This window comes from Dermacentor variabilis, chromosome 1 (genome assembly GCF_050947875.1).
Source record: "Dermacentor variabilis isolate Ectoservices chromosome 1, ASM5094787v1, whole genome shotgun sequence".
NCBI lineage: Eukaryota > Metazoa > Arthropoda > Arachnida > Ixodida > Ixodidae > Dermacentor > Dermacentor variabilis.
Genome location: NC_134568.1, coordinates 263,907,780 through 263,920,689, shown reverse-complemented (window position 1 = coordinate 263,920,689; position 12,910 = coordinate 263,907,780). Strand labels below are relative to the sequence as shown.

The 12,910-nt window shown below is 43.1% G+C and overlaps 1 protein-coding gene across 5 annotated transcripts in view; it reads right to left on the bottom strand.

Annotated features, from left to right (window-relative positions):
* LOC142563788 (uncharacterized) overlaps nucleotides 1-12,910 on the bottom strand; it is a 702,312-nt gene that overhangs the window by 42,076 nt on the left and 647,326 nt on the right. For all 5 annotated transcript variants that reach the window (XM_075674427.1, XM_075674407.1, XM_075674415.1 and 2 more), the window contains 3 exons: nucleotides 11,050-11,238; nucleotides 3,620-3,823; nucleotides 726-1,126 (listed from right to left, as the gene is read on the bottom strand). In XM_075674427.1, coding sequence (XP_075530542.1) covers nucleotides 726-1,126; nucleotides 3,620-3,823; nucleotides 11,050-11,238 — 794 coding nt within the window. The remainder of the gene's footprint in view (nucleotides 1-725; nucleotides 1,127-3,619; nucleotides 3,824-11,049; nucleotides 11,239-12,910) is intronic.

Genomic DNA, 12,910 nt, shown 5'->3' with positions numbered 1-12,910 from the left:
TTGGACCCATAGAAATGTGAGGGCACCAGCTGGGACCTTCGGTCAGGATCGAATTAACTGAAAAATTGAATTAACACCCGAGTCAAATTAAAGTTGTCTGCTGTATTTACTACTCCTGTGACATAATAATATGCAGAATGCACAGTCATCTTTTTTTATTGTTGTAAAAACCCAACACAATGCTTTACAAGAATTAGCTATCACACAGAGAAGTAGCACCCTTTATAGCATAACCATGCCAGCGAAATGAATCCACATGGAACTTGCTAACAAAACAGGCCACTCCATGTGCAAATGTGAAGCTGAGAAAAATATACGTCAAAAGTACTATGTACATAGCCACCCTTTTGGCATCACTGTTTGTGCGACCAACTGCTTATGATCTGCCACACATTCACAATAAAACAAGATACACTCACTGGGCCTGAACCACGCACGCTCGTGATGTGTACATGCTTAAATCTAGTGCCACAGATCAATACAAGCGTTCAAGCAATTTCTTTGATAATAATTCATGTCTACAGCTGTGACCAAACATTTTCCTATAAAGATGGTGCTTGCATGTAATTGAAGGTGATCACGAAAATCCAAAACTGCTTTGTTGTGTGTTTAACAATTTCTGTCCGTCCCTGCACTGTGAACAAGTCTCATTTCCTACATGGTACATTAACAAAGTCTCCAGTATTTGCATTCGTGTTCCTTGTTAGGTGAACCCGCAGACGTACCTTCGCGTCAGGTCATCGGTAATGAGGCCCTGGCTAAGAAGCTGCTCCTCCTTCTCCTGGATGTACTGATCAAGGGCAAAGGAGTCTTGCACCACTGATGTGCCTCCAGATGCTGGGAATGCTGTGTAAGAGTTCATGGGAGGAGGAGTTGAGTACAGGTGGGGTTGAGTTGTGGCAATAGAGCGGCGCCGCACAAATGAGCAGTACGGCGTACTGGTCGAGCCAGGGGTCCAGCTGTTTTGGGGAAAGAGGCTGCACCCATCCATGGCTGATGAACGAAAGCTGGTGGCTAGGGACGGCGATTTGCGGCCTTCTAGCTCCAGCTGCTGGCGAGCTCGTAGTAACGTTGCATGGCGCGCTTCCATCAACTCGGCTGTTTCACGACACCTGGCTTGGGCCGTCTGCATCAGAAAGAAAATATGTTATCTATGCCGCCTAATAGGTAAACACCATACATACTCGCATAATGATTGCACTCGCGTAATGATCGCACCCCTGAATTTTGTCGTCAAATTCTATTTTTTTTTATTTTCCATGTAATTATCGCACCCCGAACTTGCCAAACCAATATGTTGTGTGCCAAGTCTAGCTATTAATGATCGCGCTTACCATCTGTCGAATGCTACTGGAACGACTCTTCAAGACAAACCAAGCGGTCTGCACGCACCAGACATTCTTAAGCAGATGCCCCATTTCATTCCTTTCATCACTCTCCGCACTTCAATGTCAAAAAAAAAAAGAAAGCTACAACCAAACTTGCCTTTATTATGTGTAGGCTTTATAATGGTTGCAGTAAACAACAACGAAAAAGGTCTGTACTCGTGCCACGTCTACACTGACACATTAGAAGTGTACCCCATTCATATGCCGACGCTTGCAACACAGCCAAGATATTCGCCCACATTTAGCGGAAAACTGCCGTATTAGGATAGTAGTGAAGACAAATGCCGCAGTTTCTGCAGCATGTCCGCCATGTGTTCCTACGTCACTGGCAGCTAAGCACGCCCATCTGTTTGTGTCCCCTCAAAGTGGACATGGCTACGTTATTGCCGCAAACTTGCCGATATTAACGATATTATTCATTACTGATACGGAAGAAACTGTTTCAATGCACGAAATGCGCTCACAAGAAGAAAAAAAATCACGTTCGGCGCATTCGGCTTGCTCCGCCGGCCGCCATTTTTGTTTTGGTGTCCCGCACTACATACAGCGGCAGCCGCCTATTTGTTGAACTGCTGTCATCTCGCAGCAAACGCGGGATGACAAAAATTTTTTTTTCTTGTTGCGGGATATTTAACTCACGTAATGATCGCACCCCTGAATTTGCATCAATTTTCTACTACAAAAAAGTGCGATCATTATGCGAGTAAATACGGTAAATTGCTTATTTTCTAAATATGTCCACCAATGGGGATAGGACAATTTTGCTGTTGGGACCTGCAGACAGCATTGTATATCCTATTCCTCAAGTCAGTTAAGCACTGCGCTGATTAGACACCAGGTTGAGAAAATTTGAAGCATTTCAGACATCTTTTGTGTTTTTGGCCAAATAGCATGACCTGCCATACTTTTATTACTCTTCATGAGTATGTTCTAGCATTTTATTGAAATAAAGTTATTCAGTATATTTCAAATAAAATGACTACTTCCAATGAGGGCATATAAGAATCGCATTGCAGAAGTAAGGACAGCTAGGCGAGTTGGTGTAAGTAAATTATGAAATGGCACAAAAGACAACAATGAGAAGCAAACAAGACTGAGCACTTTAGTTTAGAGACACAGTTTCATCTTGACATTTGTTTCTCTTAGTCTGTCTTTCACATTGTTTCATCACGTCATGATACAAGGAACGGTTTTCACAGCTATGAATGCTGGGTACAAATATTTTAATTGTCACAATAACCAATTTCAATGAAGCTTTTATAACAGTCTTGAACAGATTCTGGACAGAAATAATCCATGGAACAAGCAAAGAACTTAAGTGCTTTCATGCTTTGTAGCAAAACGTGAACAAGGTGAATGCCGGAGCCAACGTTTCGACAAGTGGACTTGTCTTCTTCAAGGCGACGTACGCTTTCCTCGCCACAGTATATATAGGTGGGGTTCTTGAATTTCCATCTCCTTGAATTTCCATCTCCCTCATTCCCCGTCTTTTCCCTGGATTCATGCTTTGTAGGCATTCAAACATATCAGCTAAGTTTAGGAAAGTAAGTTTCTTTGCCAAAGGCCATCAGCCATTTCACGCTGAACACCACTTTTTGCCTGATCACAATAGTTAAACTGCACTGGGCTCAGTGAATGCTTGGAAGGAAGACTAGCTGGAAATGTCAACTCATGATGAGAGCTCCCCTTCTACTACAGAATAGTTTAGATATACATGCTAGCTTCAGCACAATGTAAACAAATGTAAGGACAACTGTTTTTAAGCGCACTGTGTTGTCTGCATTTGCCTATGTTGTGCCGAAGCTGCATTTAAAACTCGCATCAACTTACCCAAAAATGTCTACTACTTGATATCTACCTAAAGCAATACAGCTGCATGTGTGCCAGTGAGAAGTTCTATACCTCTCTCATCCTCAGCAAGCACTATTATTTACTTTGGGAAGATGTTGCCACATGAAAGGGAGGTTGATCCCCCTATCTAACCTTCTGAGAATCCTATCAGCAAGGCAGAAAAATTGTTATTAAAGTTTGGCAGCAGTCGAGAGTGCCTACTTATTATATCAACACAGTTGTTTTCACTAACATCAAAGTGATGACACCTAGTAGTGGCCTTCATTTGCCAACACAACAAAGCCAAAAGAAGTATGCACAGTTTCTAAAGCTTGAGTGACTCAATATAGCTACTGCCTATACGATAGCACAAAAGAGAGTGGGGCTGTTTAGGAACAAACCTTGCACTGCTCCACAAGCTTGGGGTTATCCAGCTTAGAAGCCAAGTCCAGCATCTCACTGAAGTTCTGCTCCGAAGGTGCAGGATGCTCTTCTTGATACTCTTGCAGAAGCCTCATGAGTTGTGTCATGCTTTCAGGTGTGGCAGCACTATCCATTTTCATACTTGACACAAATTTCATGGCATCCAAAGCCCATTCATAGCTCTAAGGATGGAAAAAAAGAAACTGTTATTCCACTTGTATGCCTTCGGAAAACTGTCATCATATACTTTCAGAGAATTACACGAGCATATTGTTCGGCAAAGAAAAACTAGCTTACTGAGGACAGAAATAGCAAGCATTGTCCTCACAGTAACTAGCTTGAACATTAAAGGGAACTTAGTATCACTGCACCAGAACAGCCTCAGCAGTTAACTGCCATACTTAATTTGATGGCCCTGCATTGAATGCTGCAGCAGTCAAAGCACAGTGTCTACACATTTTTCCAAAGGCTAGCATTTCGTAAAGTGTAGATCACAGCATCCAAGGTGGTTCCAACAGATTATAAGGAGAAGTCAAGCTAGCAAGGAGTGGCTTAGGAACCTGATGAAGCAACGGGCAAATGATTGCCTTTCATCATTCTCTGCTCACTGTTTTGAATCCAAATAAAATGTGATAACAAAACCTCAGTATACTTTGAAAACAAAAACATGCTAAAGCTTCAGAACATGACATACCCTCAATAAAACTTTCTGTAGTGCCCTTTCATACCACCTCACATGCCAGCTACACAATGTGGATATGGCACCTATCGAGATGTTTCCAGTTCAGCTGACTCCTGGCTACATAAACAGTCAAATAAAATTTCCATTTTCTGCATTATTGCCCAGGCCATGAAATTAAAAAGCCTAGACCATTTCAAGGACCAAGAGGGAGAATGACAAATGGAGGATTCAGTAGGCCAAATACTTCCTACAGTCAAGAGTAGAGGGAACATATGTGAATATGTTAGCAAATATATATATGAAGATTCCAGAGTTACCATAACTCTTCACAAGTAGAAAAATACACACTGACACAATGGCTCCAACGCCATGCTAAAAGAAATATTCAAGCAATTAGAGTGAGAAAGATTAAGCGAGAGAACCGACAGCAAACATCTCAGGGACCTGCAGTTCGCGGATGACATTGTCCTATTCATCTACGATGGAGATGACCTGCAACTGGCTGAGGACCTCAGCCTTTGACAAAGCATTAGAGAAGGTTTGAGATTAATATGTAAGCAGAAGACAAAGGCAATATTTGGTAGTCTAGCAAGAGAACAAAAATTCATTATTGGTAGTCAGCCTCTCGAACATCTGCAAGAGTACCCTTACTTAGGCCAATTTAGTCACAGTGCACCCGGATCATGAGAATAGAATCTACAGAAGAATAAAAATGGGTTGAGAGAGCACATACAGTCAGTAGGAATAAATAAGCCAAGGCAGGCCACTTACTACTATGTTTGAAATGAAAAGTATGCAATCACTGCATTCTACCAGTACTAACACATGGGGCTCAGGAGGACACAAGCACCACGCAACGAGTGACGTCAGAAAAAATTATAGGCATAACGTTAAGAGACGAAAAGACAGCAGCATGGATTACCGAACAAAAGGGGGTAGCCAATATTCTAGTGGATATTAAGAGGAAGAAATTTAGTTGGGCAGGCCATGTAATGAGGTTTACAGAATGGGTGCCAAGGGAAGTGAAAGTAGAGATGATCTTTTCTAGTTTGTACAGGTCAAAGCAGAGCAGAGTCTGGGAAGCACTGATGTAGATAGACTGTTTCTTGTCCGCTCCAAGAAACCGACAAGTCTGGATGAGAGTTTGCTTGACTAGGTGACATCACAACACTTGGTTATGAATTCAGTTCCTGACTGATTATATTCAGACACTAATAATTTGGACATGCTCGATTATTCAGGCAGCTTCTCAGCCCTGCCATTCACCCCACGGACAATATACAAAGACAGCTAAAATCTTTAATGCCTTACAGCACACCATTAGATAATTCTGACTGCACCAGCATGATAGCATGCTAATTCAGCCACCAAGACAAGCAGAAAGAGCAAGGCTTTTGTTCCGATACATTGCCAGCACCTCCTTGAAACCAAAAGTAGCAAAGCCTAGTCAATCCAGTAGTCACCAACTGCACTCAAACAACAAACAAGCCAAGATAAGTCCCCGAGTTGTAGAGGCTGCATTTGTGCATTAGTCATGCGTTTGTTCTTTTACGAATTAAATAGAACCGTGGTTTTGGGCGACTTCGCTCTCTGCTAATAGGAATTTTCAATGCTCAGATTCATCAAAATGCTTCAAAAGGTGCTATGTAGATGCCAATGAGAGCAGCAATAAAGCAACAGAAGTGTCTGACAATGAGCGTTGCGAAAAAAAATTATAATCATTTGAATGTTAGAGCACAGTTGACATCTGTTCCAAGTCACCAGGGGATAAATACCTGACATATCTGGCATAGTATTATCTATCTGTTGCAACAGCATGGCAGTGGCCAGAATGCCGACTTACCAAGTTGTACGAAGCATACGTGCATGCAGCAATGAATTCAACAAGCTTTTCTGACCACTTGTGGAACAAAGACGCTTATTTTCTGACAAGTTCGTTATTTCTAACTTCCTATTTTTTTTTCTTTTAGCCTGTCCCCCCCAAATCCAAATTTTCAGTTGCCATTTGTATATGATCTTGATGTAAATAAGAATAAGATGAGCAGAGAGATTGTACCACTGTAATCACGCCCATTTAACAACAGAGATAAAGTGGACCTTAAATAAATGAAACTACATATGCAACTTTTGGTTTGTTCTGAATGCTTGCCTTCATTCTTTGGTAATCAAAACAGATTATTCATTGCATCAATTATATAGTACTAAAACAAATGTCCCTGACTCTCATGCTCATGGGCCCATCAGTCACTCATAACAGCATAATTAGCACTTGTACCAAACATGTGGGAGTTTTCATACACATGTTCTGAACTTCAATTTCAAGAGAGAAATTTAAAAAAAAGTTCCTCTGTTACATCGCTCAACAGCAACAAGTTTCAGTGTGTCTGTCATTGAGTGCGTAAACAAGGGAAGACTCAGGTAGGACTCCTCTTCTCCTCCACACCCTTCTCTCGGTGTTTAATTCTCACCCATGAGAATAGTTGGCCTTGAAGTAAGCTAGAACCTGTACTATAGTAATGGTGATAGTTTCTTTTTCTTTGTTTGTATGTTTCTGTACTGCTATAAGTCAGCACTCCCAGCTCACTCTTTCTCGGTGGAAATATTGTAAGAGAATCTATTATGTTCTATCAATGGTGTCACATTTCTGTATTATGCCGATATGAGCACAGACACCATAAAATCAGCTTCCCTTATGACCTTTAGAATGTTTGGCACAGTGAACAGTAATGTAAAAAATACATCAGACAACAGACCTCAGAGTGGTATCCTTGCCCATGCACCAGCATTCTGTGCACAGATATGCATGTGAAATATCTGTAAATACAGATATTTGACCTTCTTGACTAGCGCCAGGAATTGTGCTTGTGCTCATGATACCTTATCGGAATTTCTGATGAGGCAGGAAACAATGCAACTTTTACTACACTCACTTGGCAGCACAGGAGCTCTTATCATCATCAGCATGACATGATTACGCCCATTGCAGGGCAAAGGCCTCTCCCATACTTCTCCAACTACCCCGGTCATGTACTAATTGTGGCCATGTTGTCCCTGCAAACTTCTTAATCTCATCCACCCACCGAACTTTCTGCCGCCCTCTGCTACGCTTCCCTTCCCTTGGAATCCAGTCCGTAACCCTTAATGACCATCGGTTATCTTCCTTCCTCATTACATGTCCAGCCCATGCCCCCCCCCCCCCCCCCCATTTCTTTTTCTTGATTTCAACTAAGATATCAGTAACTCGTGTTTGTTCCCTCACCCCAATCTGCTCTTTTCTTATCCCTTAACGTTACACCTATCATTCTTCTTTCCGTAGCTCGTTGCGTCGTCCTCAATTTAAGTAGAACCCTTTTCGTAAGCCTCCAGGTTTCTGCCCCGTACGTGAGTACTGGTAAGACACAGCTGGTTATATACTTTTCTCTTGAGGGATAATGGCAACCTGCTGTTCACGATCTGAGAATGCCTGCCAAACGCACCCCAGCTCATTCTTATTCTTCTGATTATTTCAGTCGCATGATACGGATCCGCAGTCACTACCTGTCCTAAGTAGGTGTATTTCCTTACCACTTCCAGTGCCTCACTACCTATCGTAAACTGCTGTTCTCTTCAGAGACTGTTAAACATTACTGTAGTTTTCTGCAGATTAATTTTTAGACCTACCCTTCGGCTTTGCCTCTGCAGGTCAGTTAGCATGCATTGCAGTTGGTCCCCTGAGTTACTAAGCAAGGCAATATCATCAGCGAACCGCAAGTTACTAACGTATTCTCCATTAACTCTTATCCCCAATTCTTCCCAATCCAGGTCTCTGAATACCTCCTGTAAACACGCTGTGAATAGCATTGGAGAGATCGTATCTCCCTGCCTGACACCTTTCTTTATTGGGATTTTGTTGCTTTCTTTATGGAGGACTACGGTGGCTGTGCAGCCGCTATAGATATCTTTCAGTATTTTTACATAGGGCTCGTCTACACCCTGATTCCGTAATGCCTCCATGACTGCTGAGGTTTCGACAGAATCAAATGCTTTCTCGTAATCAATGAAAGCTATATATAAGGGTTGGTTATATTCCGCACATTTCTCTATCACCTGATTGATAGTGTGAATATGGTCTATTGTTGAGTAGCCTTTACGAAATACTGCCTGGTCCTTTGGTTGACGGAAGTCTAAGGTGTTCCTGATTCTATTTGCAATTACCTTAGTAAATACTTTGTAGGCAATGGACAGTAAGCTGATCGGTCTAATTTTTCAAGTCCTTGGCGTCCCCTTTCTTATGGATTAGAATTATGTTAGCGTTCTTCCAAGATTCCGGTACGCTCGAAGTCATGAGGCATTGCGTATACAGGGTGGCCAGTTTCTCTAGAACAATCTGACCACCATCCTTCAACAAATCTGCTGTTACCTGATCCTCCCCAGCTGCCTTCCCCCTTTGCATAGCTCCTAAGGCTTTCTTTACTTCTTCCGGCGTTACCTTTGGGATTTCAAATTCCTCTAGACTATTCTCTCATCCATTATCGTCGTGGGTGCCACTGGTGCTGTATAAATCTCTATAGAACTCCTCAGCCACTTGAACGATCTCGTCCATATTAGTAATGATATTGCTGGCTTTGTCTCTTAACGCATACATATGATTCTTGCCTATTCCTAGTTTCTTCTTCACTGCTTTTAGGCTTTCTCCGTTCCTGAGAGCATGTTCAATTCTATCCATATTATACTTCCTTATGTCAGCTGTATTACGTTTGTTCATTAACTTCGAAAGTTCTGCCAGTTCTATTCTAGCTGTAGGGTTAGAGGCTTTTATACATTGGCGTTTCTTGATCAGATCTTTCGTCGCCTGCGATAGCTTACTGGTATCCTGTCTAACGGAATTACCACAGACTTCTATTGCACACTCCTTAATGATGCCCACAAAATTGTCGTTCATTGCTTCAACACTAAGGTCCTCTTCCTGAGTTAAAGCCGAATACCTATTCTGTAGCTTGATCTGGAATTCCTCTATTTTCCCTCTTACTGCTAACTCACTGATCGGCTTCTGATGTACCAGTTTCTTCCGTTCCCTCCTCAGGTCTAGGCTAATTTGAGTTCTTATCATCCTATGGTCACTGCAGCGCACCTTGCTGAGCTAATCCACATCTTGGATGATGCCAGGGTTAGCGCAGAGTATGAAGTCTATTTCATTTCTAGTCTCGCCGTTCGGGCTCCTCCACGTCCACTTTCGGCTATCCCGCTTGCGGAAGAAGGTATACATTATCCGCATATTATCCTGTTCCGCAAGCTCTACTAATAACTCTCCCCTGCTATTCCTAGTGCCTATGCCATATTCCCCTACTGCCTGGTCTCCAGCCTGCTTCTTGCCTACCTTGGCATTGAAGTCACCCATCAGTATAGTGTATTTTGTTTTCACTCTATACCCATCGCCGATTCCACATCTTCATAGAAGCTTTCGACTTCCTGGTCATCATGACTGGATGTAGGGGCGTAGACCTGTACAACCTTCATTTTGTACCTCTTATTAAGTTTCACAACAAGACCTGCCACCCTCTCATTAATGCTATAGTATTCCTGTATGTTACTAGCTATATTCTTATTAATCAGGAATCCGACTCCTAGCCCGCTTTTTAGCACTGTATATGCTTCTTTTGGCCTCCTAACTTCACTGAGCCCTATTATATCCCATTTACTGCCCTCTAATTCCTCCAATAGCACTGCTAGACTCGCCTCACTAGATAACGTTCTAGCGTTAAACGTTGCTAGCTTCATATTCCAATGGCGGCCTGTCCAGAGCCAGGGATTCTTGGCACCCTCTGCTGCGTCGCAGGTCTGACCACCGCCGTGGTCAGTTGCTTCGCAGCTGCTGGGGACTGAGGGCCGGGGTTTGATTGTTGTGTTCATATAGGAGGTTGTGGCCAAGTACTGCACCAGGGTGGCCAATCCTGCTGTGGTGAGGGTGTGAGCTCTAATACTAGCTCACAAATGCATTACACTGTCGAATATATCGGATAAATCCAGGCCACAGGAGCATATTGGTTATGCAGTTTCTAATGACAAAGAGAGGTTTTTCAGCAGCAGAGTTGACAGCATCAATCATGATTTTACTTGGTAGTGATTAAGGGAGCCAGCACTGCTGGGTCAGTGCCCTCCATGGTGTTAGATAGGACTGTGATGACAAAGTTTTTCACAGCATTGTCCAACAATCGTGCACACCATGCGCTCAGAATTCGAGAGCATGCACACAAGTTGTGGCGCTCTCTTCCATCTTTGAATTCTTCATTTCAACATTTTCCTTTCTTTTTTTTAATTTTTGGCTGCCGAGTTGGGAGTGCAGCTCTTGCATAAGTGCAGCCCTTAGCCAAGCATATACGATAATGCAAAACTATTCACTCACAATGTAGCTTACTTAATAAAGTCTGTTTGCTGCCAGCTTCACTGCCCTCAAAAACACACCCACGTATCAGAAACCCTTAACACTGTGAGCATTACCCATGTATAGTGACCACAGTTCACATCTTTGTGCAATGAATTCCTTCGAGGAACTGTATAGTATAGTAGCCTTGTAATAAACTGATTATCCCCTCTCAAAAGCCACCTTTTAAGGCATTGCTTATTTTATTTAACGGTAAAGCATTTAAAACATTTGTACAAACATTGCAGAAGGGAATAAACTTGACAACTATAGCTTTTTTTATCGCTCCAATTGATGGAGTGGAAACAGAAGCAGTTAAAACTCACATGGTCCAGAAGGAGGTAGCACCGCGATGTGTCCTCCAGTTTTTCCCGAGTGTCCTCCAGCTTCTCTGTAAAACACTCCAGGTGATGCTTGAGTGATACTGCAAGCTCCTGAGTGCTCTTGGCTGAGCCTGTGACTGAAGATGTCATGGCCACCTCTTCGAGAAGGTCATTGCCCTTTTCAATCTGCCTCTGGAAAATCAATACCAAATGCTTCAGACACCGGTGCTGCAAGATGGTGAAAACATGTCGCCCCATAAAATCAATTTGGACAGCAGCATGAAGAAAACCAGGATCAACAAATAAAAAACACACTGCTTACTACTAAATTTACTTCCCTGCATTGCATTTCAACTGTCATGTGCAGAATAGTTCAATGAACTAAGTACAGCAATTGAGTTCCTATAAGAGTGGCTGAAGTGGCATGTGATTATGTTATTTAACCACTTAGTTGGTACCGCTGAGCTTGTATGCCCATGGTGAGGTTTTCAATTCATTTTCAACGACATGAAATGATGGAAGAAATCTGCGTGGCCACACGTGCTCATCGCATGCTTCAAAAGGCTACGCCGCATTTGTTCAGCTACAAGCGCCGGAAAAACGACAAATAGAGACCACCTACGCCAGGCAGTATTGCGTGATTATATATATATATATATATATATATATATATATATATATATATATATATATATATATATATATATATATATATATATATATATTATCTCGTCGGCATCCCTCGGAACTAGCGCGGCAGTGAAGTGGCTAGGCGCTGTGGCCTTGCAAGAGGAAGGACCGATCGCCGCCTGGCACCAATTATGCCTTTAGCGGAATAGCGTGGGCAGAACGGCGCGCGCGGTGTCAGTGAATGCGATTACCCGATACTCGCCCACCAGTCACCGGCGCCGGCCCCACGCACCGCGGACGCCGCTCACGCTCTGTGCTGAGGCGTCAATGAACGCCGCCAGCCAAGGGAAGTCGACGCCGTTACGAGTACAACTCGGCACATTCAACTCAGCAAAAGCTGAACTACATACACCAACTGGAAACTGGCGTTAAACTATGTTCAAACAGTGCCGCGCTAGCCGAGTCGCCAGGCCAGGCGAAGCCAGGCGCCCAGCAGGCCAAGCCAAGTGGCTACAGCCACTGTCTCCGGGCCGCGCTGCGCTTAAAGAAAACAAACAAGAAAATGCTAGTATATATATTATAATAAGGTATTCTAAGTACGCACTAACACGCTGGTGTTCCTTAATACATACAGAAAGACTAGAAACCACCAGGGTGCCCAATAGCAGCGCAGAGACGCGGAACGAGCGCCAGTCAACAGCGCCCTCCAATGCGCGTTTATCGGCCCGAGTGGCAAAAAGGGTAAAAAAAAATGTAGGAAGGAAAAGGCGAGCCCATACAGGAACACGAGAATAACTACCTGTCCCCGTCTGGATCTGTCAGTGAATGCGAGTTCATTCGCTTTGCTACAAAATTTAAAGGGACACTAAAGCAAAACACTAAATCAGTTTAGACGGATAAAGCGTTCTTTGAAAGCTCTGTTGTCGTTAATTTCGATATAATAGGTGATTAGAAGAAGAGAAAATGCAGGTCAAAGTATCAGTTTTTGAATTTCGCGCCGATCCCCAAGACCGGTACATCACTGTGACGTCACGGATTTCAAAGCACATTTTCGTACTTGGGCCGCGTTGGCTCAGTAATGGTTTCCGGAACTCGCCACGTTCAGTATTTGGCTCCTTTAGAACACAATGTAGTCGATTTTTAACGCTGAAGAATTAACTAGGCCCTGGAGGACGCTGTCAAAATCCACGACGTCACAGCGAGCTGGTGCGGGAACTTCCAAGAAGGCGTCGCC